The sequence below is a fragment of the Physeter macrocephalus genome, chromosome 14 (assembly GCF_002837175.3).
Source record: "Physeter macrocephalus isolate SW-GA chromosome 14, ASM283717v5, whole genome shotgun sequence".
Lineage (NCBI taxonomy): Eukaryota > Metazoa > Chordata > Mammalia > Artiodactyla > Physeteridae > Physeter > Physeter macrocephalus.
The window spans coordinates 38,018,543-38,042,781 of NC_041227.1; the positions used below are offsets into that span (position 1 = coordinate 38,018,543).

The 24,239-nt window shown below is 40.9% G+C and overlaps 1 protein-coding gene across 15 annotated transcripts in view; it reads right to left on the reverse strand.

Annotated features, from left to right (window-relative positions):
* TASP1 (taspase 1) overlaps window positions 1-10,451 on the reverse strand; it is a 353,026-nt gene extending 342,575 nt beyond the window's left edge. For 12 of the 15 annotated variants that reach the window (XR_008619335.1, XM_055090632.1, XM_055090631.1 and 9 more), the window contains exons 1-3: window positions 10,416-10,436; window positions 9,102-9,160; window positions 1,793-2,011 (exon numbers count right to left, since the gene is read on the reverse strand). Coding sequence is in view for 14 of the 15 variants with exons in the window: in XM_055090632.1 (XP_054946607.1) it covers window positions 1,793-1,937 (145 nt within the window). In the remaining variant the exon portion in view is untranslated. Of the gene's footprint in view, window positions 1-1,792; window positions 2,012-6,490; window positions 6,560-9,101; window positions 9,161-9,801; window positions 10,259-10,415 lie in introns of those variants that run through there. The other 3 variants (XM_055090626.1, XM_055090627.1, XM_055090628.1) reach the window with 3 other exon arrangements.
* Between the last annotated feature and the right edge of the window lie 13,788 nt (window positions 10,452-24,239).

The window sequence follows — 24,239 nt, forward strand, 5'->3', positions numbered from 1 at the left end:
AGGGAAACCATCTCAGCATGACTCCAGGAGATCTTTAATACCTGATTAACACTTGCTAATTCCTCTACTTAACAAAGGAGAGGTAGGATCTAAGCAGCTGACAAGCAACAGAACCTAACTAAAATTTAATCACACTGGGTTTTTTTTTGCACTGTGTTTAAATTATTTTCTCTTCACCCACATGATACCGACATTCCACTTAATTAAAGATAAGTTTCATCTTTAAAATGTTAAGGTTAAAAAGTGTTTATCTTCTTTAATATTAGGTAAAATATAAGTAGTATACAGATCTAGGGAAAAGCAAGAATCTACTACTCAAATGACTAAAACATGGGTAAGTCGCCTTTAGAGCAAAAAAAAAAAAAACACTTTTAAAATCTCTACACTGGAATTGAAATTTTGTCCCTTAAATATACAAGCTATATAATGCTGCATAATCAATCACTCTATCTGAACTTCTAATAACTTAGAAGGGGAAGGTCACCCTTCATCCATACAATTTCCTGTCATAACCCAGATTTCCTCCTATTACAGCTGGCCCCTGGCACCAACTTTGTCTAAGAGCCACTGCCATCAGGTGTGTGTCTGAGACAGTGGGGAGGCCACAATGACTGTCACAGAAGGCAAACCTTTCCAACTAATAAAAAGCTCCATGTTGTTGCTTTTACACAACTCAGGCCTTTCTTGGACATTTTTCAAATACTTATTCTGAATGAAATAACTCACTGGGTACTATGAAAGATGCACCACCACCATGGTGTAGTAGAAAGAACACTGGACTAGGAATCTGAGTTGTTTCTATAAATTTACCTCACTTCTTTGAAAAATCATTTGAAAGAAAAGGAAATTGAACCTGGTTTTTGTTTTGTTTTTAGATTCTTCTGGATTCGATTCTATAAGGCTTCCCGAGTTGTCTGTGCAGTTTAGATATAGCCAAAAGTTAACGACCAAGAAGAACACCAGTTTGACAAGAAGAAACAATTCCACTCCTCACCCCATATCAAAGCTAATCTTGCTGCCATCCTGTTTGACTGTCTGAGGAAAGTTAAAAGGAGACGCAGCCATTCCTTCTTCCTTCACAGAGGTCATGAACTTTAGATGCTAAATGCAGGCAAATAAAAATGACTAAAGAAAAAGGGGGGGAAAAAAAAAGACCTAGGTAGGGCTGCACTGCTTAGAAACCCTAGAGGCTTCGATGATGGGGACTCAGGGGTTGAACTCACTGTGTCTGTCTTGAAGGTACTCTGAAGCAGAGATTACAGGCTGATGGAGTGCCAAGAGCACTAGACTGGGACTTAAGGCTCACTTCAGGGTGTCTCAGCCTGGTTCTTGTACGAACTAGCCATGTGGCTGAAGCCACTTAATCTCTCTGGTTTTAAGGTTCCTCTTTTATAATATTAAAAAGGCAAACTAGCTCTAAGACTGTGTAAATTATACTCTAAGATGGACAAAGTCAAAAATGGGGTCAATAAAATTTTTTCAGCAGCATTATTTTAAAATACACAAACCAGAGTTTAAACAATTACTGTGTCTGGTTTTAACAATACCTAAATATGGGGTAAAAGTAAATAATAGAGTAGGTGAGTGAAGGAGACAAAGGAAGAGCCGTCATTATAAGATATTCTAAGTGGGGAGCTAGGGGGAGGCCCTCACTCTATCGAAGTCAATCTCTTTGGTTCCAGCTCCTCTGGCAGTTTGCCTCCTCCAGATATGAAACTCAATTCCTGGTGTACTTCAAGGCAAGGGAAAAAAACATTATTTTCATCTTCCAACTCACCCACTTAGAGCTTACCTGCATGCACCAACACAAAGCCCCCTCGCTTCTCTTTATGGGGCTGCTTTGTTTCCAACTCTTTAGCTGTTATTTTAACAGCAGAAACCTGAGATGATCTGGAAGGTAGTCCTTCTCCAGAACTCATCCCCTTCTCCATGGTCATTCTCCAAGATTACCATCTTCTACTGGGAAAAGAGCATACTTCCATCCAAAAGTAACTGCAGGAGAGGAATTACTCTAAAGGAAAACAGGCAAAGAGGGTTTGCATTTCTTTCCACTAACACACACGTAACATACAAATCTGTGCACAGATAACTTTCAAAAAAAATTTAAAACCTAATTTTAAAGTTATTTAACTGGGTAATACAAAGAATATACAAAGGTTAGAATTTAAATCTCTCTGTCCACTGACAGCACTTGCTTGAAGTCACATAAACAAAAGAACTGCTATAAAAAGACTTCATATTGAGTCCAAAGATATTTTATCTTTCACTTTATCTACATTGAAGAAAACCACAACATAACTTAAATATCACTTTCTACTCCCTCCAAACCAAATGCTAATAACCTCTGAGACATTCTAGAACCACAGGCAGTGCTGGCAACATCACTGAGCCTTGATATAAAGCCTAGATTGCTGCTTATTTTTTTCTCCAGGTTTATTGAGATATAATTGACATACACCAGTGTGTAAGTTTAAGGGGTACAACACGATGATTTGATACATGTATATACTGCAAAATGATTGCCACAACAAGGTTAGTTAACACATCCATTACCTCACATAATTACAATTTTTTGTGTGTGGTGAGAACATTTAAGAGCTATAGATTGCTGCTTGCTTAAAGAAATGAAGCAACATACAGATTTACATCTGCCTGTGAAGAACCGCTTAAGAAAATCAGTGTAATACTTCACAGCTCAATCAAAAGACAAATGCTGGGACTTCCCTGGTGGCACACTGGTTAAGAATCTGCCCACCAATGCAGGGGACATGGGTTCAATCCCTGGTCTGGGAAGATCCCACATGCCGCGGAGCAAGTAAGCCCGTGCACCACAACTACTGAGCCTGTGCTCTAGAGCCCGCGAGCCACAACTGCTGAAGCCCATGTGCCCCAACTACTGAAGCCTGTGAGCCTAGAGCCCGTACTCAGCAATGAGAGAAGCCACCGCAATGAGAGAAGCCACCGCAATGAGAAGCCTGCGTACCTCAACCAAGAGTAGCCCCCGCTCACCGCAACTAGAGAAAGCCCACGCACAGCAACAAAGATCCAACACAGCCAAAAATAAATTAATTAATTAAATTCATTTTTTAAAAAAAGAAAAAAAAGACAAATGCTAACAAAATTATATGACTAAACCAAGAAATTAAAATAACACTTGCACATATACTTGTTAATTTTCATGAAAGCGTTATTTCTGAGGTTCTCAAAAGATAAATGATAAAATACAAAACTTAATAAAACAAATTACAAGCAACTTAAACCACAAAGTTTCCAATTTTTCTCACAAATTCACAAGCTTCTAGCAATCTTGGCTATTATAATAACAATAACGATGGCAGAACACACTTCAGACTGGGGAAAAGTGGATCATTTAAAACTCAACAGAGATTTGAAGAAAATCTCAAAGTCATGTGGTTGAAACTAATTAAACACCTAGATTCACACTGTTAGGTAAAAATGTATACCTTATTCTAAATTGAGAAATGGGGAATGAGAAGCACAAGACTTTTCTAATAGAAAACATAAATAGTAACATAAAGAGTGACTTAGCCAACTAGCCCAAAAGAACAGTGTTGCTCAAAGTGTGGTTTGCAGACCAGTGCTTGTTACCAGTCTGCAAGAGATTATTATTTTATTCATACACGAATTGTCTTATTTTTTATTGGAGTAAAATTGCTTCACAATGTTGTGTTGGTTTCTGCTGTACAATTAAGTGAATCAGCTATATGTATACCTATATCCCCTCCCTCTTGGACTTCCCTCCCAACCCACCCCCCGTCCCATGAAATCTAGGTGGTCACAGAGCACTGAGCTGAGCTCCCTGTGCTATACAGCAGGTTCCCACTAGCTACCTATTTTACACATGGTAGTGTATATATGTCAAACCCAATCTCCCAATTCGTCCCACCCTCCCCTTCCCCACCTGGGTCCACATGTCCATTCTCTACATCTACGTGTACATTTTCAATAAACAATGTGTACAGTTTTTGTAATTCTTTTCTATTTCCTCATGCTTTGCTTATAACTATATTTTTGAAACAATTTTATCTGCTACATCTAATAAAAATATAAGCTTTTACTTTTATCTTTCATTCACAGTTCCATATTTCTGTTTTGTTTTGAGGTTTTGTGGTTTTTTGTTTTGTTTTTTTCATTTCACAAAAGAAATGGTCAACAAAGGATTGAAAAAAGTTTTTAAGTTGGTCCTTCACACCAGAAATGGTCTGTGAAGCACTGCAATACGGTATTTTAACTTCCTTTAATTCCTGATTAAAAGAGTTCATTTAATTTTTATTATATGTCATTTCATTTAAAGGACAAATAATTTTAAATCATATATATATGCTGCTGTATTAAAATGTTTACATATATTCATAAATTTTGATTACAAAAGAGTGCTGAGGTTAATTAAATAACAGTGGATTAAAATGCCTGTTTTTGTTTTTGTTTTAGGTGGTAGCTCTCTCCCTGAGGATGGATTTTCTTCCAACGACTTCACAAGGATCTGCATCAATTACCTTTGTTTGACTTTGGTTATTTCTCTGAGATAGGTTACTATTTATTCCTGTGTTGGTTGATGAAGTCAATTTAAATGATTAGCAGTTCATCTGCCAGTCTATACCTGCCATGAGGTCTGGCCTAGCCATGAAATGAGCTTGGGCCCACTTGTCCCACAAACATAGTTGTGTGAAAACTCAGGCTTTGGAAAATTCAAAGCTTCAATTCAAATGAAACCATATCCAAGCAGTATGAGCTATAAAACTTACTCTGACTCACTGTCATCAGATGCATTTTTTTTTCATGAATAACAAGTTAGAACATCTACATTTTATAATGAATAAGGTTTGATGTAATAGGCACTCTTAATATATGTGAGAGATTTAAAAACACTGCTTCTCAAGCTTGTCTGAAAAAAATAAAATGTGGAAGATGAATCAATATGCAATTTCTTGAGCAATCTACCATCCCTCAGAGACTATCTGAAACTTTTTTATTTAGCAAACCATGTCATCTCAATAAACTCCTCCAAAAATGCTGGCCCCAAAGTTCTGCTGGACTGGGAAAGGAACTCAAGTAGACAGGCTATCCAATGTACAACTCTGGCCTCCAGCTCCCAATGGTTACTGGAATATTTCTAATTCAATTAGAAATGAAGCAATTTCTACTCCAACATCAGTTTTTGTTTAACTCAGAACCCATTAAAAGTCTGACCTTCCTAAAAGAATTCCAACAAATGTCTCAAAAAAGAAAGACAAAGGGTGGGGGGAGTGGGTAAATCCCAGTTTACAGAAAAATTATGTAACAGTCTAACAGATCAAAAGATGCTAAACTGGTCTTCCCTGGTGGCACAGTGGTTGAGAATCCGCCTGCCAATGCAGAGGACACGGGTTCGAGCCCTGGTCCAGGAAGATCCCACATGCCGCGGAGCAACTAAGTCTGTGCGCCACAGCTACTGAGCCTGCACTCTAGAGCCTGTGAGCCACAACTACTGAGCCCGTGTGCCACAACTACTGAAGCCCGCATGCCTAGAGCCCGTGCTCTGCAACAAGAGAAGCCACTGCAATGAGAAGACCACGCACCACAACGAAGAGTAGCCCCCGCTCGCCGCAACTAGAGAAAGCCCGCGCGCAGCAACGAAGACCCAACACAGCCAAAAATAAATAAAAAAATAAATAAGTTTATATTTTTAAAAAAAAGATGCTAAACCTCACTCAGAAGAAAAATGCAAAATAAAACTACACTCACATATCATTGGACTAGCAAACAAACAAAAAAAAATGTAAGATAACACCATGTTTTGAGGATATAGGGAACCAGGAGTTCTCATACATTGCTAGTAGCAGCAACTCAACATGGGCAATTGGGCAAAATAAACCAAAATTATAAATACACACTGAAAGACTGTCTGTAATGGGAAAGATATGGACCAACAGTATGTCTTGATGGAAGTGCTTCAAAATAAATGCAGCTCTTGGAAAAAATGAGAACGTTCTTCATATACAAATATGAAACGACCAGTCTTGAAGACATTTTAGCAAGTAAAAAAGACATGGTACAGAAGTATATGCAGTACCATATTTTGAGGGAGGGGAGAAAAAAATACAGTTAAATATATATATGCAAAGCACAATCTGGAAGAATATATCAAAAAATAGCATAATAGTGGTTACCAGAAGATTTGGGTGACTGGTGGACACAGGAAGGATGGAAATTTCACTGTTCACCATTGTGTACCTTTTGATTTTGAACAACCTGAATGCATTACTTACTTACAAAAAAAAAAAGCTTTTTTATACATTTATTTAATTATGAGAACACAGGTAACTAGCCAAGTCCAAGTGCCAAAATAGGGCAAGCCTATGGGATCCCACTTCAAACCTTCACTAAGAGGAGAAATGCCATATTCTGAAGGTTCTCAACACTCATCCCACCTACAGAAGGAATAGGCAAAAACACAGCCAATCAACAATACTGGCCACACCCTGCTCACCGCAACTAGAGAAAGCCCGCGTGCAGCAGCGAAGACCCAACACACCCATAAATTAATTAATTTAAAAAAAAAAAAAATACTGGCCCAAGAGGTCTTTTTTGGTTTTGTTTTTCTGGATCTTGAACTTCTAGGGCCAGACAAACCTCAGATAATCCTAATTAAAAAATAAATAAAATTAGTATTTGATCTCTACAGTTAAGACTAAGGAGTAAAAAAATAAATCGTGACCAAAGATTGACATCAAATATATACCACCCTTTTCTAACTCACCTTGTAGTCATCTTGGACTGCGCCCCGTTTCCAAATCCTATAGATTTCTTCTCAAGCATTTAACTTCCTTCCCCCTACTGCCTTGACCCTTGTTCAGCTCACATACCTCTTAGCATAAGCATTACAAAAAGCATATTAACTTTTCTCCCCAAATCCAGGCTGTCGTAAAACAACCATCTACAAAAGGCTGCCAAAATAAATCTCATAAAGGACAATGCTAATCAAGACAAACAGCATGCCAAAAGACATGAACAGGCAATACATAAAAAAGGAAATATAAACTGGATATCCAATATTAAAGAAAGAATATTCAAAGAAATACCAAAAAAAAAGAAGAAATCTAATTAGCACTGTATTGCCATCATAAACTGATGTACCCACTTTGAAAAGGAATGTGTCAGAAAGTATCAACAGCCTTAAAATATATAATTTTGTATATACCCGCTCCCCAGAGGTACTCTATATATGAACTAGTCTATAAAGACACAAATAATAGTACCATGGATTCCTCTAAATAGTACTGGGAGACTGGAGAAGAGGGAGGGGCATGGATGAAAGGGAAACTTGATTTTCTCCTAATAACATCTCATATTTGAATTTTTTTTTTAAGTGGGTACTATTTACTAAAAAGAGAAGATTAAGTTCTCTGTCTCTGGGACCTAGATGAATGTAAATTAACTTCATTATCAAGGGCAGAAGAGAAACTCAGAATAAAACACTTTTTTTGCTTCATTCAGGGACTTTTATGGTACTGATTTAAGGTCTAAATCTTGACCCTATTTCTCTCAAAGATTGTTTCATTTTCCTACTGCATGTGATGACACTATTTTTTTTTCCTTTAAGCCATTTAGAACACTACCACATGTCCTGTTTGCCTCTGGTGTTGAAGTTTTTCACTGCAGATTTACTTAGTCTTTTAGAAGCAGTTGAAGGAGGAAGTAAGTCATGGAATCCATTCATCTTACAGAGAAAGGCTTTTAGAGAAATCCAGCCCTTAAGCTATAGCAACTGATGAATAAAGAAGCATTTTGTTGCTCTTAACATCATGAGATTGAAGGTTTAATGCCTCGTTAAATGAGCTCCAAAACATACTTATTTCATCTTTGACCCAGTAATTCCACTTCTGAGAACATTTTCTACCAAAATAATTTTAAATACAGAAAAGGTTTTATGCCTTTTATGCTGTGTTTAACATAGGATAATACAGAAAAACAAAAATCTGGGAGCAACTTAAATACCCAACATAGAGAAATAGTTAAGAAAACAATAATCTATGTGTTTACGATCAACTGGTTTTTGAAAAGGGTGCCAAGACCATTCAATGGAAAAAGGACAGTCTTTTCAACAAATGGTGCTGGGAAAACTGGATAGCCACATGCAAAAGAATAAAGTTGGACTCCTACTGCACACCATATACAAAAATTAACTCTACATAAATCAAGCCCTAAATGTAAGAGCTAAAACTATATAAAACTCTTAGGGAAAAAAAAACATATAAGTAAATCATAATCTTGGATTTGGCAGTGGTTTTACATATGACACCAAAAGCACAAACAACCAAAAAAAAAAAACAGATAAATTGGACTTCACCAAAATTTTAAACTTTTGTACTTCAAAGGACACCCTTCAAGAAAGTCAAAAGACACCCCAAAAGATGGGAAAAAATGGAAGAAATATTGCAATCTGATAAGGGACTTGTGTCCAGACTATATAAAGAACTCATACAACTTTTAAAATTTCTTTAAAAAATTTTTAATTCAATCTAAAAATGGGCAAAGGAATTGAACGGACATTTCTCCAAAGATACACAAAGGGCCGATAAGAACAGAGAAAAGATACTCAACATTATCAGATATCAGGGAAATGCAAATCAAAACCACAAGATACCATTCCACAACCAATGGAATGGCTATAATCAAAAAGACAGACAATAAGTGTTAGCAAGGATATGGAGAAATCAGAACCCTCATATCCTGCTTGTGCAGGCCACTTTGGAAAACACCTGGCAGTACCTCAAAAAGTTAAAGTTACCACATGACCCAGCAATTCCACTCCTAGGTATACAGCTAAGAAAACTGAAAACATACGTCCACACAAAAACTTGTACATGGATGTTTATAGCAGAATTATTCATAATAGTCAAAAAGTGGAAACAATCCAAATGTCCATCAACTGATGATGGATAAACAAAACGTGGCATAGTTATATAATGGAATATTATTCAGCCATAAAAAGGAGTGACGTACTGATACATAATACCACGTGGATGTACCTTGAAAACATTATGCTAAGTGAAAGAAGGCAGACAACAAAAAGCCACATATTATATGATTCCACTTACATGAGGTATCCAGAATAGGAAAATCCATAGACACAAAGTAGATTAGTGGTTGCCAGGGGCTGGGGGAACAAGGGGAGGGGAGATCAATGGCGAGTAATTATAACGGTACAGAGTTTCTTTTGGAGGTGATGAAAAGGTTATGGAATTAGATAGTGATGATGCGTGCACAACGTTGTGAATATACTAAAAACCACTGAAATTTAAATTTAAAAGGGTGGAATTTTATGAATTATATCTCAAAAAAATCCATGTAATAGATACAATGTATAAAACATGATTTTTAGTTAAAATCACATTTTATACACATACACTATGATCCTAAGTAGATTAAGAATATGCTATTTTTTTTAATGTAGGGAATTCCCTGGCAGTCCAGTGGTTAGGACTCCCAATGCTCTCACTGCCAAGGGCCCAGGTTCAATCCCTAGTCGGGGAACTAAGATCCCACAAGGCACATAGCGCAGCCAAAAGAAAAAAAAGTAGAAAGATCAAAATGTTGGGCTGGGGCTGGTGGAACCACAGATGATCTCTTTTTAAATATTTCTACATTTTCCAGATATTCTTTAGTAAGCATGCACTGCTTTTTATAAGTGGGGGGAAAGCTTTATTTAAACAAAAAAGCAAATTATTAAACTCCCAAGTGTATGAAAATTCCTTAGCTTAGTATACAATGATCTCAGTCACGTGGTCCCCAAAATACCTTCATTCCCCTCCCCTACAGAGGCGAATTAAGTTGAACTCCCTCCTTCCGGAAACACGATGCCCTCTATTTTCAGGGACCTCCAGTTCCTGTTTTCCACCCTCCTCTCCAGTTGATCCTTTTCCATCTTCTTGGTCCTTTCCTCTTCCTTCTCCAACTGAGCAGTAAATGCTAACGTTCCGCGGGACTCTAACCAGGCCTCTATTACACTATAGGGCTGCTTTCCCCCACCTGCCACGCAGGACCAGGGCGCACACCCTCGGGTCTCTACGAGCCTCGAACTCGGAGAAACCGCAGCCCAAGACTGCAAAGTGGGTGGAGGAATGCAAGGACTCCCTCCCCACACACAGACAGTCCCTTCCCCGGAGAAGGAATGAAGCCGCCAAGCTGCAGCCGCTGGGAGGGGGCCGGCGCGGGCCCCACGCGCGACCGAGACTCGGGGACTAGGGACGTCCCGAGTCCCTTCCTCCAGCACCGCCCCCGGCAAGGGGCATCCTGCGCGCCGCCCGCACCCGGCCCCGGAGAGGACGTCCCAGCGAGAGCGCGGCTCCCGGACAGAGGCAGCGCACGTCGGCGGCAAGGGCGCGGACAGCGTGAGAAAGAGAGACACTCACCCGCGTCAGCCCCGAGCCCTCACAGCACCGGAAGTAGTCACCCACCCGTTGCCAGGGTGAGGAAGCGAGGGTGACGTCAAGCTTTTCCATTGGCCGTGAGCATAACCACGTGGCCGGAAGCAGGCGCCCACACTCTGCTCGGTCTCCTCCCTCTGCCCCGGAGTGGTTCACCTGGTCGAGGAGGTGCAGGGAGGACACCACCTGGAGCCTCGTTGTGAGCTGCGCAGGCGCCATTGCCTCTCTCTCCTCACCCCGCCTCTTAATGAGCCAGAAGGATGTGATCCTTTTATGTGGGTGGTTGGCAGACTAGCGATGTGATGCGGAATGAAGTTAAACTAGTCATCATTTATTGAGATGTCGCTTAAGAGCTTAATTTCATTCAATCCTTGCAGCCCCCCCACACACAGTAGGGAAAACTAGAGTTCTGCCTGGATTACATGTGGGAGGAAAGGGCTAGCCTTGCCCTGGGGAGAAGGAAAATGTGGGTGGCCTTTCTTTTAGCCTCTAGCATCTAAGACCAAGACCTAGTAACATTATGTAATCTCTTTAATGTTTCCTTGTAACTATTAACATGAATAGTTACCATGTAACTGTAACCGAAAGTGGGATTCGGCTGCTTGCCGCTCAAAAGCAAATAAAGAAGGGGCAAGGTTGGTGGAAAGGAAAGAAAGTTTGCTTTATTTTGGGTGTCGGATATCGGCAAGCGGGCCGGGGGGCAACGCCTGTCCAAAGGCCAGCTTCCCCAGACTGACAATCAGTGAGCAAGAGCTTTTATAGGTGGAGGGAGGGGGCTACATGCAGAAACAGCACAGTCAGCTCTGACAGTCATCTTGAAGTTAATCATGAGGTGATCTGACCAGTGTTCATCTGGATTGTTTTAAGTACAGTCAGTCTTCAGTTCCAGGGTCGGTTTGTTCCCATCTCCTTGAGCACAATTCTTGGAATTGTGGCAGCTTATGTCATGGCTACAGTCTGGTCTTCATGTAGTCAACTTCTTCCACCTGGCGAGGGTTTCAGTATGTACAAGACAGCTCACAGGATATGGCTCAGAATATTATCTATAGCCCTTGAGAAGGAACTAAAGGTCCCTGACTATGCTTAATGACTAAATTATTATTATTTGGTCTCCTTTGACTGTTTTCCTTTGTTTCTGCATTTTCTCATTTCTCTGATTAAACTTATTCTTCAGCTAAAGTTTTTCCACAGACAAAAGGCAGGCTGAGGACATGGGGGCAAGGACCGTAGGGTCCTGCTCCATTTCATAACCACCATTAAACCTGTCTTGGGAAGCAGAGATTGAAAGGAGTAGTTCTGGATAGCTCTCAAAGTGTGGTCCTATCACCTGGACTCATAGCAGAAATGTGAATTCTTAAGCTTTACCCCAGACTTGCTAAATCAGAAACTTTGGGTTTGGGACCCAACAGTTTGATTTAACAAGCTGTCTGAGTAGATCAGACACAACTAAAATTTGAGAACCACTGAACCAGAGGGACTTTCTCTTTAGCCTAGTTGCAGAGGTGGGCTGGGGAGGGTGATGGAAGGAGTGCCTCAGAAGGGGGAACAATCAAGATGTGTACCTCCAGCAATCAAGAATGAGAGTCAGGGGACTTCCCTTGTGGTCCAGTGGCTAAGACTCCGTGCTCTCAACGCAGGGGTCCCGGGTTTGATCGCTGGTCAGGGAACTAGATACCACATGCCGCAACTAAGTATTTGCATGCCACAGCTATAGATCCTGCGTGCTGCAACTAAAGATCCCACATGCCGCAACGAAGATCCCGCATGTGGCAACAAAGATCCCGCATACCACAACTAAGACCCGGCACAGCCAAATAAATAAATATTTTTTAAAAAAGGAATGAGAGTCAGGAAGGCAATTTGGGGCTAGTATGGGAGACCCCAGAATTGATTCCCCTGGGATTCCTAGATAAACGTTTGTGTTAATTGTACAGGAAAGACTTTTCAACTGCTAGTAATTCCAAATTCATTTTATTAACTTTTGTATTCTCCAACATATTTTTTGCTAATATTTTTCTCTATGAACAAAAATAAAAGGGCATAAAAAGGTCTACTGTGAAAGTTATCTATAAAAACAGAATTTTAGATTTAAAAGGGAATGTAGAACACTATATTAAAGTAAGTGGTTTAAAAAAGAAAAAAAACGTGTTTAAGTCAGGATAGACAGAGGTAGTGCAGTGGTTAAGAGCAGGGATTCTAGAAGCAAGAGAATCTGTGTTCATATCTCAGCCCTACCACCTACCAATTGAGTCACCTTGAACAATTTACTCAATCTTTCTGTGACTCAGTTTCCTCACTTGTAAAATGAGGAAAATAATAGAATCTCTCATAGAGCTGTTCTGTGGAATAAATAAGGTATGTGAAGTACTTAGGAAAGTATCAGGCCTATAATAAGTAATCAATAAATGTTACTTAAAAAAAAAACCAAACATTAAGTTCAGGCTTGTTACTATAAAATATGCAAAGACTCAAACTTCTTTCTCAAATAAATGACACAATGGTATTAAATAAACCAAAAATGTCCAGTTTGCTCTTGGAGTAACTGTTATTCAAATTTGGAAAATAAATTAGTACTGTGCAATTGGAAGGTAAATTCTATATAATATAGGCATTCACGTATTGAACAGATAATTAGATCTTATGCATTATACATGAGAGGTGCTGAGGGTGTGAAGGCTTGAAAGAAGTATTGGAGATCCAGAGAGGTCAGCAAACAGTCAATTCCAGAGCCAAGCACACCCAGCCCCAAAGGTGACACCATCAAGAAACAACCGTACCGATGAACCAGTTTGCAGGGCAGAAATAGAGACACAGATGTAGAGGACAACCGTATGGACACCAAGGGGGGAAAGCTGTGGGGGGGGGGATGAATTGGGAGTTTGGAACTGACATATATACACTAATATGTATAAAATAAATAACTAATAAGAACCTGCTGTATAAAAAATAAATAAAATTTTTTTTAAAAAAGCAGCTGTACCACCACAGGTGTACATATATAAGGATAAAAGAGGCCAACTTGTCCTCAGATAATGTACAGTTTAAATCTTATATATGCATATGTGCGTGTGCGTGTGTGTGTGTATGTGCGTGTGCATGTGTGTGTGTGTGTATGTGCGTGTGTGTGTGTGTGTGTGTGTGTGTATGTTCGGTCCCCAGACCATGTCAGGGGATCATTAGTATCAAACTGTTATTTTATAATAATACTAAGATATTTATTTATCTACCTATTCTCATTCTCTTACAAGCAAAATGTGCAAAAATTTCATAGATAGGATTTCAAATTTATATTGCAACTAACTTTTAAAAAACCACCACCTGTCCAGTTTTGGTGTACTATCCAAAAAAGAGTATGCACAATTATCTGATAAGGCCATTAAAATATTCTTTCCTTTTCCAGCTACAATCTGTGGGAGGCTGGATTTTTTTGACATACTTCAACCAGCACAACATATCACATCAAATTGAATTCAGAGGCAGAAAGGAGAATATAGCTGGCTTCTTTTAGCCAGACATAAAGAGATTTGCAGGAATGCAAAAGATAACACTTTTCTCTCTACCTTTTTTGACTGTTTTCAGAAAATACAGTTATTTATCAAAATACGGTATTTATATTAACATGCAATGGATTTATTTTTATTTTTAAACAAAAATATTGCTTTATATTTAGGTTTTAACCTTTAATATGGTAAATATTAATAAATATAACCCACATGAACAAAATATCTGGAGCATCCTCAATTATTTTTAGGAGAACAAAGTTGTCCTGAGACCAAAAGCCAGATAACTGCTGATACAATTATTATAAATTTAGTCTGTATAGGATAGTAGTTATTTGGAAGGACTTTGAAATCAAATAAACCTGGATGTACCTCCTGGATATGCCACTTACTAGATGCCTAATATTGAACAAGTTACATAACCTTTCCTAACTTTGCTTTTCTTCTCTGGAAAATGGAAGTAACAACCTACTTCATGGGATTGTTCGAGAATAATTAATGTAATGCATGTAAAATATTTAGCATATTGGCATTGTATAATAATAAGTGCAATGAGTAAGAAATTAGTGCTTGACTATAACAGATGTAACATATAAAAGTATTTGAGAAAGCACAAGAATAGGCAAGGAAGAGTCAGGAAAGAAGAGACAAGCATTTCAAGCAGAGAGAACAGCATAGGCAAAACCACAAAGACCTGCAAAAGACTGAATTCTGGGAACTCTAAATAGCTCATAACTAAGGGATGATAAAGTGGAAGAAAGTACTGGCTGTTATGTGAGGAATAAATTATGGAGATCTTATGCCATTCTGTGGAGTTTGGATTTTAGCCTATAGTCTGTGGGCAGCTACTATATCATTTTGAACAGAGTAGTGACAACGATCATATTTGCATATTGATACCCCTCCCATCTAAAGGTGTGTCTATGTTCCCTCCTTTTGAATCTGGGCTGGCTTTTGACTTGTAGGATAAATGACTCTAGGTGACTTCTAAGGAAAGGTCACAGAAGCAATGAAGTTTGTGTTTCCCTCTTGGAATACTTTACTCTTTTTTTTTTTTTTTTTTTTTTTTTTTTGTGGTACGCAGGCCTCTCACTGTCGTGGCCTCTCCCGTTGCGGAGCACAGGCTCCGGATGCGCAGGCTCAGTGGCCATGGATCACGGGCCCAGCCGCTCCGCGGTATGTGGGAGCCTCCTGGACCAGGGCACGAACCCGTATCCCCTGCATCGGCAGGCGGACTCTCAACCACTGTGCCACCAGGGAAGCCCTGGAATACTTTACTCTTGAATCCCAGCCACCATGCTCTGAGGAAGCCCAAGCAGCCACACGAGGAGACCATGTGTAGATGTTGTGACCAGCAGCCCCAGATAAGGTCCCAGCTGGCAGCCAGCACTGACTGCTGGACCAGTAAGTGAATGGGCCTTTGGAAGATTCCAGTCCCTAATCCTGGATTAACTTCCAGCCTTCTGTTCTTATGGAAGGTGGTTTGTGTGTTTCCCAGTGTAGGCTGCAGACGTCATCAGCAGAGACAAGCCGTCTCCACACGTCCTTTCCAAACCCTGATCCACAGAACCCATGAGCATAATAAAATTGTTTTTGTTTTACACGTCTATGTTTATACTTCTACCAGTACTTATCACAGGCTCCAACAGCACTGCCACAGCTTACCAGCTCTTGTGTAGCTTTTCCTTTGTTAATTTTCTACCACTGACTTCTAGGGGTAGGAGGGAAAGTTTATTACATCGTAAGAGTAACAATTTATTAGAAGGGAATAGTAAGTGGAACAGATTTTGTTACTTGGAAGTGGAATCTGTCATAACAAAACAACATAATAACATAACAAAAGTAAAACATATGGCACTGGCATTGAGACTCTGTGAAGCAGCAAGGGTGGGAGAGGATCCTACAGGAGAATGTTAGCAGAAGCCTAAAAGGCATCAAGGAAGCTGCAGTAGGGCTCAGAAAAAGCTAAGGAGGATATTGTTGGAAGATGGAGGAAAGGATCTCCCGTTCATAGCGCCAGAAAATGCGCCCAGGCTTTGGGGAACAGACATAAACCATCCCTACTGTGTCCTGTCTGAATTTCTGACCACAGAATCTATAAGTGTAATAAAATGGACACGTCACAAAAGGGAATACCACCTAACGACAGAGGCAGAGATCAGAGTGATGCAGCTGCGAGGCAAGGAATGTCCGAGATCAAGGCTACCACCAGAAGCTAGAAAATGCAAGGATGATCATACCCAGAGTCTTAAAGTGAACATGGCCCTGCTGACACCTTGATTTTGAACTTCTAGCCTCCAGAACTGTGAGAAAATAGATTTCTCTTGTTTTAAACCACCCAGTTTGCTGTACTTTGTTACAGCAGTCCTAGGAAACTAATACAAATAGTTTTGCTAAGACCACCCTAGTACGTGTCTTTTTGTTATTTTTGTTATACCTAAGAATATACTCTTTTTTTTTTTTTTTTTTTTTGCGGTACGCCGGCCTCTCACCGTTGTGGCCTCTCCCGTTGCGGAGCACAGGCTCCGGACGCGCGCAGGCGCAGCGGCCATGGCTCACGGGCCCAGCCGCTCCGCGGCATGTGGGATCTTCCCGGACCGGGGCACGAACCCGTGTCCCCTGCATCGGCAGGCGGACTCTCAACCACTGAGCCACTAGGGAAGTCCTAGGAACACATTCTTAACACTCATAGTTCTAGAGGTTGACTGGGGTCAGCTGAGCAGTTTTCACTTGGGGGTCTCTCACACAGTTGTCGTTATATGGCAACTGAGGCTAGAGTCACCTGAAGTCTTCTTCACTCAATGTCTGATGGCTGGGCTGGTGTAACTGGAACAGCTGGACAAGGGTTGGGCATCTCTCCACCTGCAGCCTCTCTGTGTGACTTGGGTTTCCTCACAACATGGAGTTCACAGTTGCAGTTGGACATCATACATGGCAACTGACTTTCCCGAGAATGAACCTTCTAAGAAAAAGGAAGTGGACACTGCCAGTCCTCTTAAACTAGACCAGAACCAGCAGAGTGCACACAACGCCATGCGGAAGGCCAGTCAAAGGCCAGATCTGATTTAAAGGAGTGTGTGTCATTCCCTCCACCTTTTGATGGGGGCAATGGCCCATGCCTGTAAACGGGGATGGGATTGAGGGCAGCATTCTTGGAGACAAACTGCCATACTCAGTAAGGGTTCAGTGGTTGCATGTGACCAAGACCCCCTTTGGCTAAGTAGAGCCCAAAAAATGAATGTATTAAATGGATGGGGTAGCTCACAGAAAGAGGAAAAACTCTCAGAAAAGATAGGAACCAGAAAAGCTCTAGCTACCAGCAACTACTAATGGACAAGCTTTTCCAGGGACAACCATGGGATGAATCCACTTCGTCTGTTTCTGCTACTGTGTCTCTTTCTTCAAGATTTAAATTCCAGGATAAAACATATATATGGCATAAATTCGATCATGTGTTCACACCTTCTCCAAGAGAAGACAAAATCCTCAAACTCATAATCCCACAAAAACTGCATAAAATGAGGGGAGGAAATTGAGAAACGTTTCCAAGAGCAGGAGACGTGAATGCTAGACTGCAAAAAACAAAATATGCCCATTGTCCGGAATGCTGTGGGTGTAACTTTGCCTAAAACAATAGGACCAGTCAGGATCTTCCCCCTTCCTATGATTTCCTTTTCTTACTATCTACCTATGCAATATTGTCTATTTCTGTAAATTCAATGCTGTTTCAGCAAATTTAAAGCATATCATTTGTTTGGAACTATTAACCCGTATTATTTTATATCGTTTAGAACCGATAACATTTTTCCTTCCTTTATAATCTTTACAAGGAAGAATGCACCTAACAGTATTAGGGGGGTGGCAGGGAAATCAAGGTTATTTAGCTTCTATTCCAATGTTTCTCCTAAGTGTGAGGATGACATTGGAGGAAATTTTATGTTAAGCTTCACTTTTCCTTTTTCACTTCTTATTATGGAAATTTTCAAAGATACAAAAGAGTAGAGAGAATAGTATAAGTCATCCCATATTCCAATCACTAATTAATCCATAGTTTATCTGGATTTATTCTGGCTGCTCCTACTTTGTTAGCAGATGCCTCTGGTGTCTGTACCTCATCTCCTTGGCTGACTCTGGGTTCATCTCCGGCGGGCAGCTCCAACTTGCACTGTCAGCTTCCTTGTCTTTCTGCTTTCTGGCCCGGGTCACTTCCAGTGCTGCAGTAGCTTGCTCTGAGTTAATGCTCAAGCACACCCTGGAAGTGTTTGGGCAGTAACACCCCTTAGGGGCAACACTCAACCAAAGAGCTGTTTAAAGGCTCCAGCCTTCTGTCCTTCAGGCCAATCTGGAAGGCATTCTGTAAACTTCTCAGAGTTCTCAGGGTTGCCCACAGCAGCGATGGATGAAGCATCTTTTCACTGGCTTTTCCTGCCTCCCTGGCTCAGCCTTCATAGTCCCTCGCTTCCGCTTCCTTAAAGCACCTGCCAGAAACTTCCTGCCCTTGATCCTCTCTCAGGGTCTGTATTCAGGGGAACCCAAATTAAGACTGACCTCCTTCTTCCAGTCATATTTTTTGGTTACCATCAAAGCCTAATATTCATTTCTATGAAGCTCATTTTGCAGACAGGACTCAAGATATTTTTTCAAGATGCTGGCCAAGGTGGCTAACTGCTGTAGAAAAATTAGGAGCAGCATAATTCTGCTTTTCTACAAAAAAGTAAGGGTAGCAGTCTCTTCCAATATTCCCGCTGAGCTAAAAATTGGAAGGAGGGGAGGGAGGAAGGAAGGAAGGAAGAAGGACGGGCAAAGGGTAGGAAATAGATGACCTGTTCTTTCTGACAGTTTCTACGACAGAATTAAAGTGTGATTTAGTAGCTGAACATAAATAACTTGATCCATCCAATCTGAATTCTGAGATTTCCTTCCAAATCCCAGACCAGAGCTTTCTAACCCATGAGCATCCTTAGGACGTGTTAGCAAGTGAATTGGCTGTCAGCACCTTGAGACCTGGGAACACACCCAGCCCTCCAGGGAAGGTGGGCCCAGGGGTCAGAGGACAGAACGATTGTAGCCTAGGGTCTCTAATGGGAAACAGATGCTCCCAGCTGTCACCTGCCATCAGCCTGCTCACTGACTATTTTCAGCCCTGGCTCCTTCTAGATCCATCCAGCTGTATAAACACACTTTTATCCACAAGCTGACTGTGGGAGCAGCCAATGAATCTGTCTTCTTTTCTATTAGGAGAGCCTGCCTGTGTTGAATCCAAGGCTTAACTCATCAGAATAACAATTAAACAAAGGTGGATTTTTTTTTTCTTTTCCTTTTCTTTGTAATTTTTAGTCTCTATTTTCTTTGCCATCAAGATGCCTGGGTGGTATTAGCTGATGGTTCATCTACTGAGAGTTGAGGGCAAAAGGAATCTGTTTGAAATAAGAATGCTTTAAAGAGAGACGGAGAGGCAGGATGGGGGATGAGAATGCTTGAGTATTAGATGTAACCACATGTCCTTGGGAATATCACTTAACCTTTTGGGGCCTCATTTTCCTTTATCTGTGAAATGAAGGAGTTAAGCTAACTGATATCTAAAGAATTTTCCCATTACTAACATTTTAAATAATTTGTCATTTTTCTGGCTTTTTCTTTCTTTTTTTTTTTTTTTTTTTACATATTCTTTCACTTGACAAACTTTTTCTGAGCATCTATAAGGTACATAGCAGTCTGATCAGCACCTACAAAATATTAGCTCTAAAAGATTCCTTAGAGAGGCCAGGCTATAGTAGGCTTTTGTTTTCTTTTCTCTCTCCAGCATCCCTTCCCTTTTCTCCCTGGTAATAACGTCCCTTGGACTGTGGAAACTGATCCCCACCCCCATTTTATGTGGCTTTGCTGAGTCTTCCAGTCAGTGCCCTGGTAGCCTGACCCAGGTACGAGCATGTGACCCAGGCCCGGCTAATTACATACTATACCTGGGGCTGTAAGTCTAGGCTCATGACTTATTTCAGACCAATCCAAATTCTTCCCTAGAATCTTATATTATGGATTTTTGAAGAGAGGATCCTCTTTTACACGTTAGGTTATTGAATTGAAAGAGGTAAAATCTGTGTCCATTCCCTTTCCCTGTTGCATGGAGAAAGTCCATCTGGAGTTGGAAGAGCTAAGGGCAATACATGAGGGGAAGCAGAGTCAAGAGATGGGGAGAAATTTCAAATGGTCTGGTTTGAAGCCTCTCCCTCCCAGTTATATGTGCCAATCAATCTCTATCTATCTGTCTGTCTCTCTCTCTCTCTTTGTCTCTCTCAGTTAGTTTGAGATGGCTTACTGTCACTTCCAACCAAAAGAGTCCTAATAGATAGTCAAACTATTTTTTTGATATAATTCTCACAGTGTTTGAGACTTGTCCAAGGTTACATGGCAAGTGAATAGCCGAGCTGGGACCCAATCAACTCTGACTCCTGACTTCTCCTGACTTCCAAACCAGTTCTTTGTGTTTCTTCCAACTTTGTATGATGAAAATTTCCAAGCGTACAGAAAACTTGAAAAATAAAAAAAAGCAAGCACCTGTATATCTACCACCTAGATTTTACAATACCATTTACATTTCACTGTACTTGCTTTATCACATATCTAGCCATTTCTCTATCCGGACATAAACCTATCTATTTAAAAAATAACAAATTTCAAAGTAAATTGCAACCAGTTCTTCTTGTTGTGCCATATCTCAACGTTTACAGGGATGGTGGTGTGTTGGATGGGGCTTGGATGGGCAAGCGGTCTTGTCCGCATGCATGCACAAGGGCCCCTCATGGTACACGATGGAGCCATGGATGGGAAAAGACAGTAGTTGTTTTGTGAATCAGAAGCCTCCATAAATGAGAGTGGTGAGCCTAGGGGAGACCCACAATAAATAAGTAAAAGCATAAGTGGACAATATAACAACATTAGTGATGAGTGTTATAAAGGAAATAGAGCAGAGAATGTCATAGTGCATGTCTGTGTATCAGGGAAAACAATACTAGATCAACCCCAGGAAAGCCTCATAGAGAAGGTGACTTGGATTATACCTCAATGAAGAAAGGAACCAACTATGACACCATCTAGAGGAACAAGATTCAAGCAGAAAGAAAAGCCAGTTCAAAGCCCTCAGGGTACTCCAGCAACAGAAAGAATCTTGGCAAAGTATCCTAGATCTCCTCCTCCGCATTACCTTTATCAACATCAACATCTTCATTAGGACTGGAAGTATTTGTGGTATATTTAATAATCAGTCATTGCTCTTTCTAGGTGAATTGAATTATTACATCTCGTTGTAACTCTGTTAGCCAAACGGTATCTCAGTAACCCTGCCAGTCACTTTCTACACAAAGATAAACAGCTCCAAGAGTAGTTTTGACACACAGAAGCCCCATAAGCCTACAGAAACAACCTGGTCCTAGAAAGGAACATGCTGGTCTTTCACAATTACGCTGGTCCAGAGAACAGGCTCAAATTACATCCCAAAAAACTCATGGTTTCTTATGCCTGCTCTTTTAACATCCTAATTGGCAGGCCCTTGGCCAAAAAAACTGTTAGTTTATCTTGTATAAATGGTTTAAATATGTGTTTTAGCATTAAAATGGTCCAAAACCAACACTTTGCATTGCTTTCTAGTGCCTTTTTGACCTGCCCTCAGTGGAAGCCAGATTAATTTAAAGCTTCATAAATGAAATGTCTTAATCTGAGGGACTGTTCTGCCTTCAGTGGTTCCAGGATCATAAGGAGATGGACCTCTTTAGTTTCTTTTATTTTCAGTAATTTTTTGCATTAATTGTTGAGATATTTGTTCAGAAATGAGCCGAGGAACATATGCTTCAAGTTTTATTTTTATGGCTTTTTAACCATGCCATGAATAATGTCCAAAACATCAATATTAAACGAAATTAATACCATGACTGATCGGGAGGACATTTGGATCTAGTATGTAGTTAACTGCATTTTTCTAGTCCAATTCTACAAGTATAGCATAGTAGAATTGGAATCGAAAAGTCCAAATATCCCTAGAAACAACCACATGGAATTTTTAAAATGCAGAAATTATATATACCATGGTCATTTAAAGCCAGATTTACCACTGGAAAAATTTATTTCCTGGGAACAAAGCCATATTTATTAAAGACAAATGTATTACAGGGGTGTCTCTCAGAATTCTCAAACTGTGAATTTTTGCACATAACAATCGTGAACACGTTGCCATGTTTCTGCAACTGTGGAGCCGGAAGACACTGTGGTGAATGCTGGTGGTACCCTCTGAGGTCTCTAACCATTTCTGGGCCCCTCCCTTGGCTTCTGTGCTCTTGCTTTTACCAGCCAGCCGGTCTGACTCTCTTCAGAGCCCATCCCTTGGGCAGCTGGAGCCACTTTGCCCACTTTGCTGAGAGCTCCAAGTGCCTGGGGGCCCACACACATCCCCCTAGGGTGGCCTTTGGCCAACAAGGGCTGGTACTGCAATAGAAAAGCCCAGCTCCTTCCCTTGAGAAAGTACAAACTCAGAGGTATAATCTTGGCTCTCGAGCCTCCCTGTGGGATCAAGCAGAAGCTGTGGCTCTGACTGAAATCACTCCTTTGCTTGGCTTCTCCCTCTTCCCCAGCTTGCCTCCTCCACTCCCTCACCTATTTCTTTTGGAAGTCCTTCCTTCACATATTACTTGCACACAAATCCTCATCTCAGGGTTTGCTTCTGAAGAACCACACACACCTGATAGGAAGTTCATCTGCTCCAACCCACTCGGTTCACAGATGGTTAACCCAATCCATCAATCCACAAATATTTGTGGAAGGTCTACTATGTGTTGGGCACACAGTAGGCATGGAGAAGGGGACCTCTGGCTTAGTGTAAATGACAAGAGTCGTCTGACCCAGGGCTCACGTTATCTTCTGTCAGGGCCGGTGTGAGAGTCCAAGGGAAGGTGTCACTAATGACAAGTGTGTGAAATCCCTCCTGCATTTCAATGTTTATTCCTAAGTTATTAACCAACACTCATGGAAGCTGGGAAAGAGAGAAACCTAATGAAGATGGATTGGAAAGTTATGCAAATCAACTATACCCATGGAAAGTAGGCCAGTAGAAAACTGTCTATAGATTTACCCGAGTCCAACAACATTCACTGAGAAACTCTGAAACACTGTTATCTGATTACTGACATCATTTTCTTCTAGTCTCTATTACTTACCTTTAAGGTTTGCAAACATAAAACATAATGGCAGATAGGAAATTGTAGGAAGTGGCCTTATTTCACCCCAAAGATCCTGAACACTCCTGTGGGAAGCTGCCAGTAAAAGTACCTCTAATCCCACTCTTCTCTCTAGCCATCCATCCAATAAATATTACTAAGAAACAGGGATAAAGAGCAGCTGTCCAGGCTAGTCTTTGTTTCTTCTAGAACTCATTTCTAATCAAATAAACAAAAAACTATTGTGATTCAGATACCATCTGTGGTAGGTAGAATAAGATGTCTAATGTACTAGCCTCAGGAACCTGTGACTATTTTATTTTACAATTGGGGGTCTAAACCCCCAATTCCAACATGTATGTGTTTGGGGTGTGGTGGTTTCCCCACACCAACAACAAATGCTCCAGACACCAGCTGGGTGTCCTGTCATTCAACTCAGTTCTGACACTAGCTACCTGGAGACAGCATCGGATTCCACAGGTGAAGGGCTCAGTCCCACTAGACTGCCCCCCACTTTCTGATGCCAATCGCAAGCCCAGGTTGTTACCTGTGCTTCTGACCAACCTGCTGTCGATTGGAGGTTTCTACAACCCCTCCTCAAGTTCCATTAATTTGCTACAGTAGCTCACAGAACTCAGGAAACATTTTACTTACTAGATCACCGGTTTATTATAAAAGGATGTAACAGAGGAACAGCCAGATGGAAGAGATGTATAGGGCAAGGTATGGGGAAAGGGCATGGAGCTTCCTTGCCCTCTTCAGGCACGCCATTGTCCCCAAATCTCCATGTGTTCACCAACCCGGAAGCTCTCCGAACCCTGTCCTTTTGAGTTTTTATGGAGGCTTCATTACATAGACATGATTGATTAAATCATTAGCCATTGGCCACCCAGAGGCCGGGGGTTGGGACTGAAAGTTCCAACTGTCTAATTACACAGTTGGCTCCTCTGGCTACCAGTCCCATCCTTAGTAGCTTTCCAAAAATTGCCTCATTAAATAACAAAAGACGAGCTTCCCTGGTGGCGCAGTGGTTGCGAGTCCGCCTGCCGATGCAGGGGACACGGGTTCGTGCCCCGGTCCGGGAAGATCCCACATGCCGCGGAGCG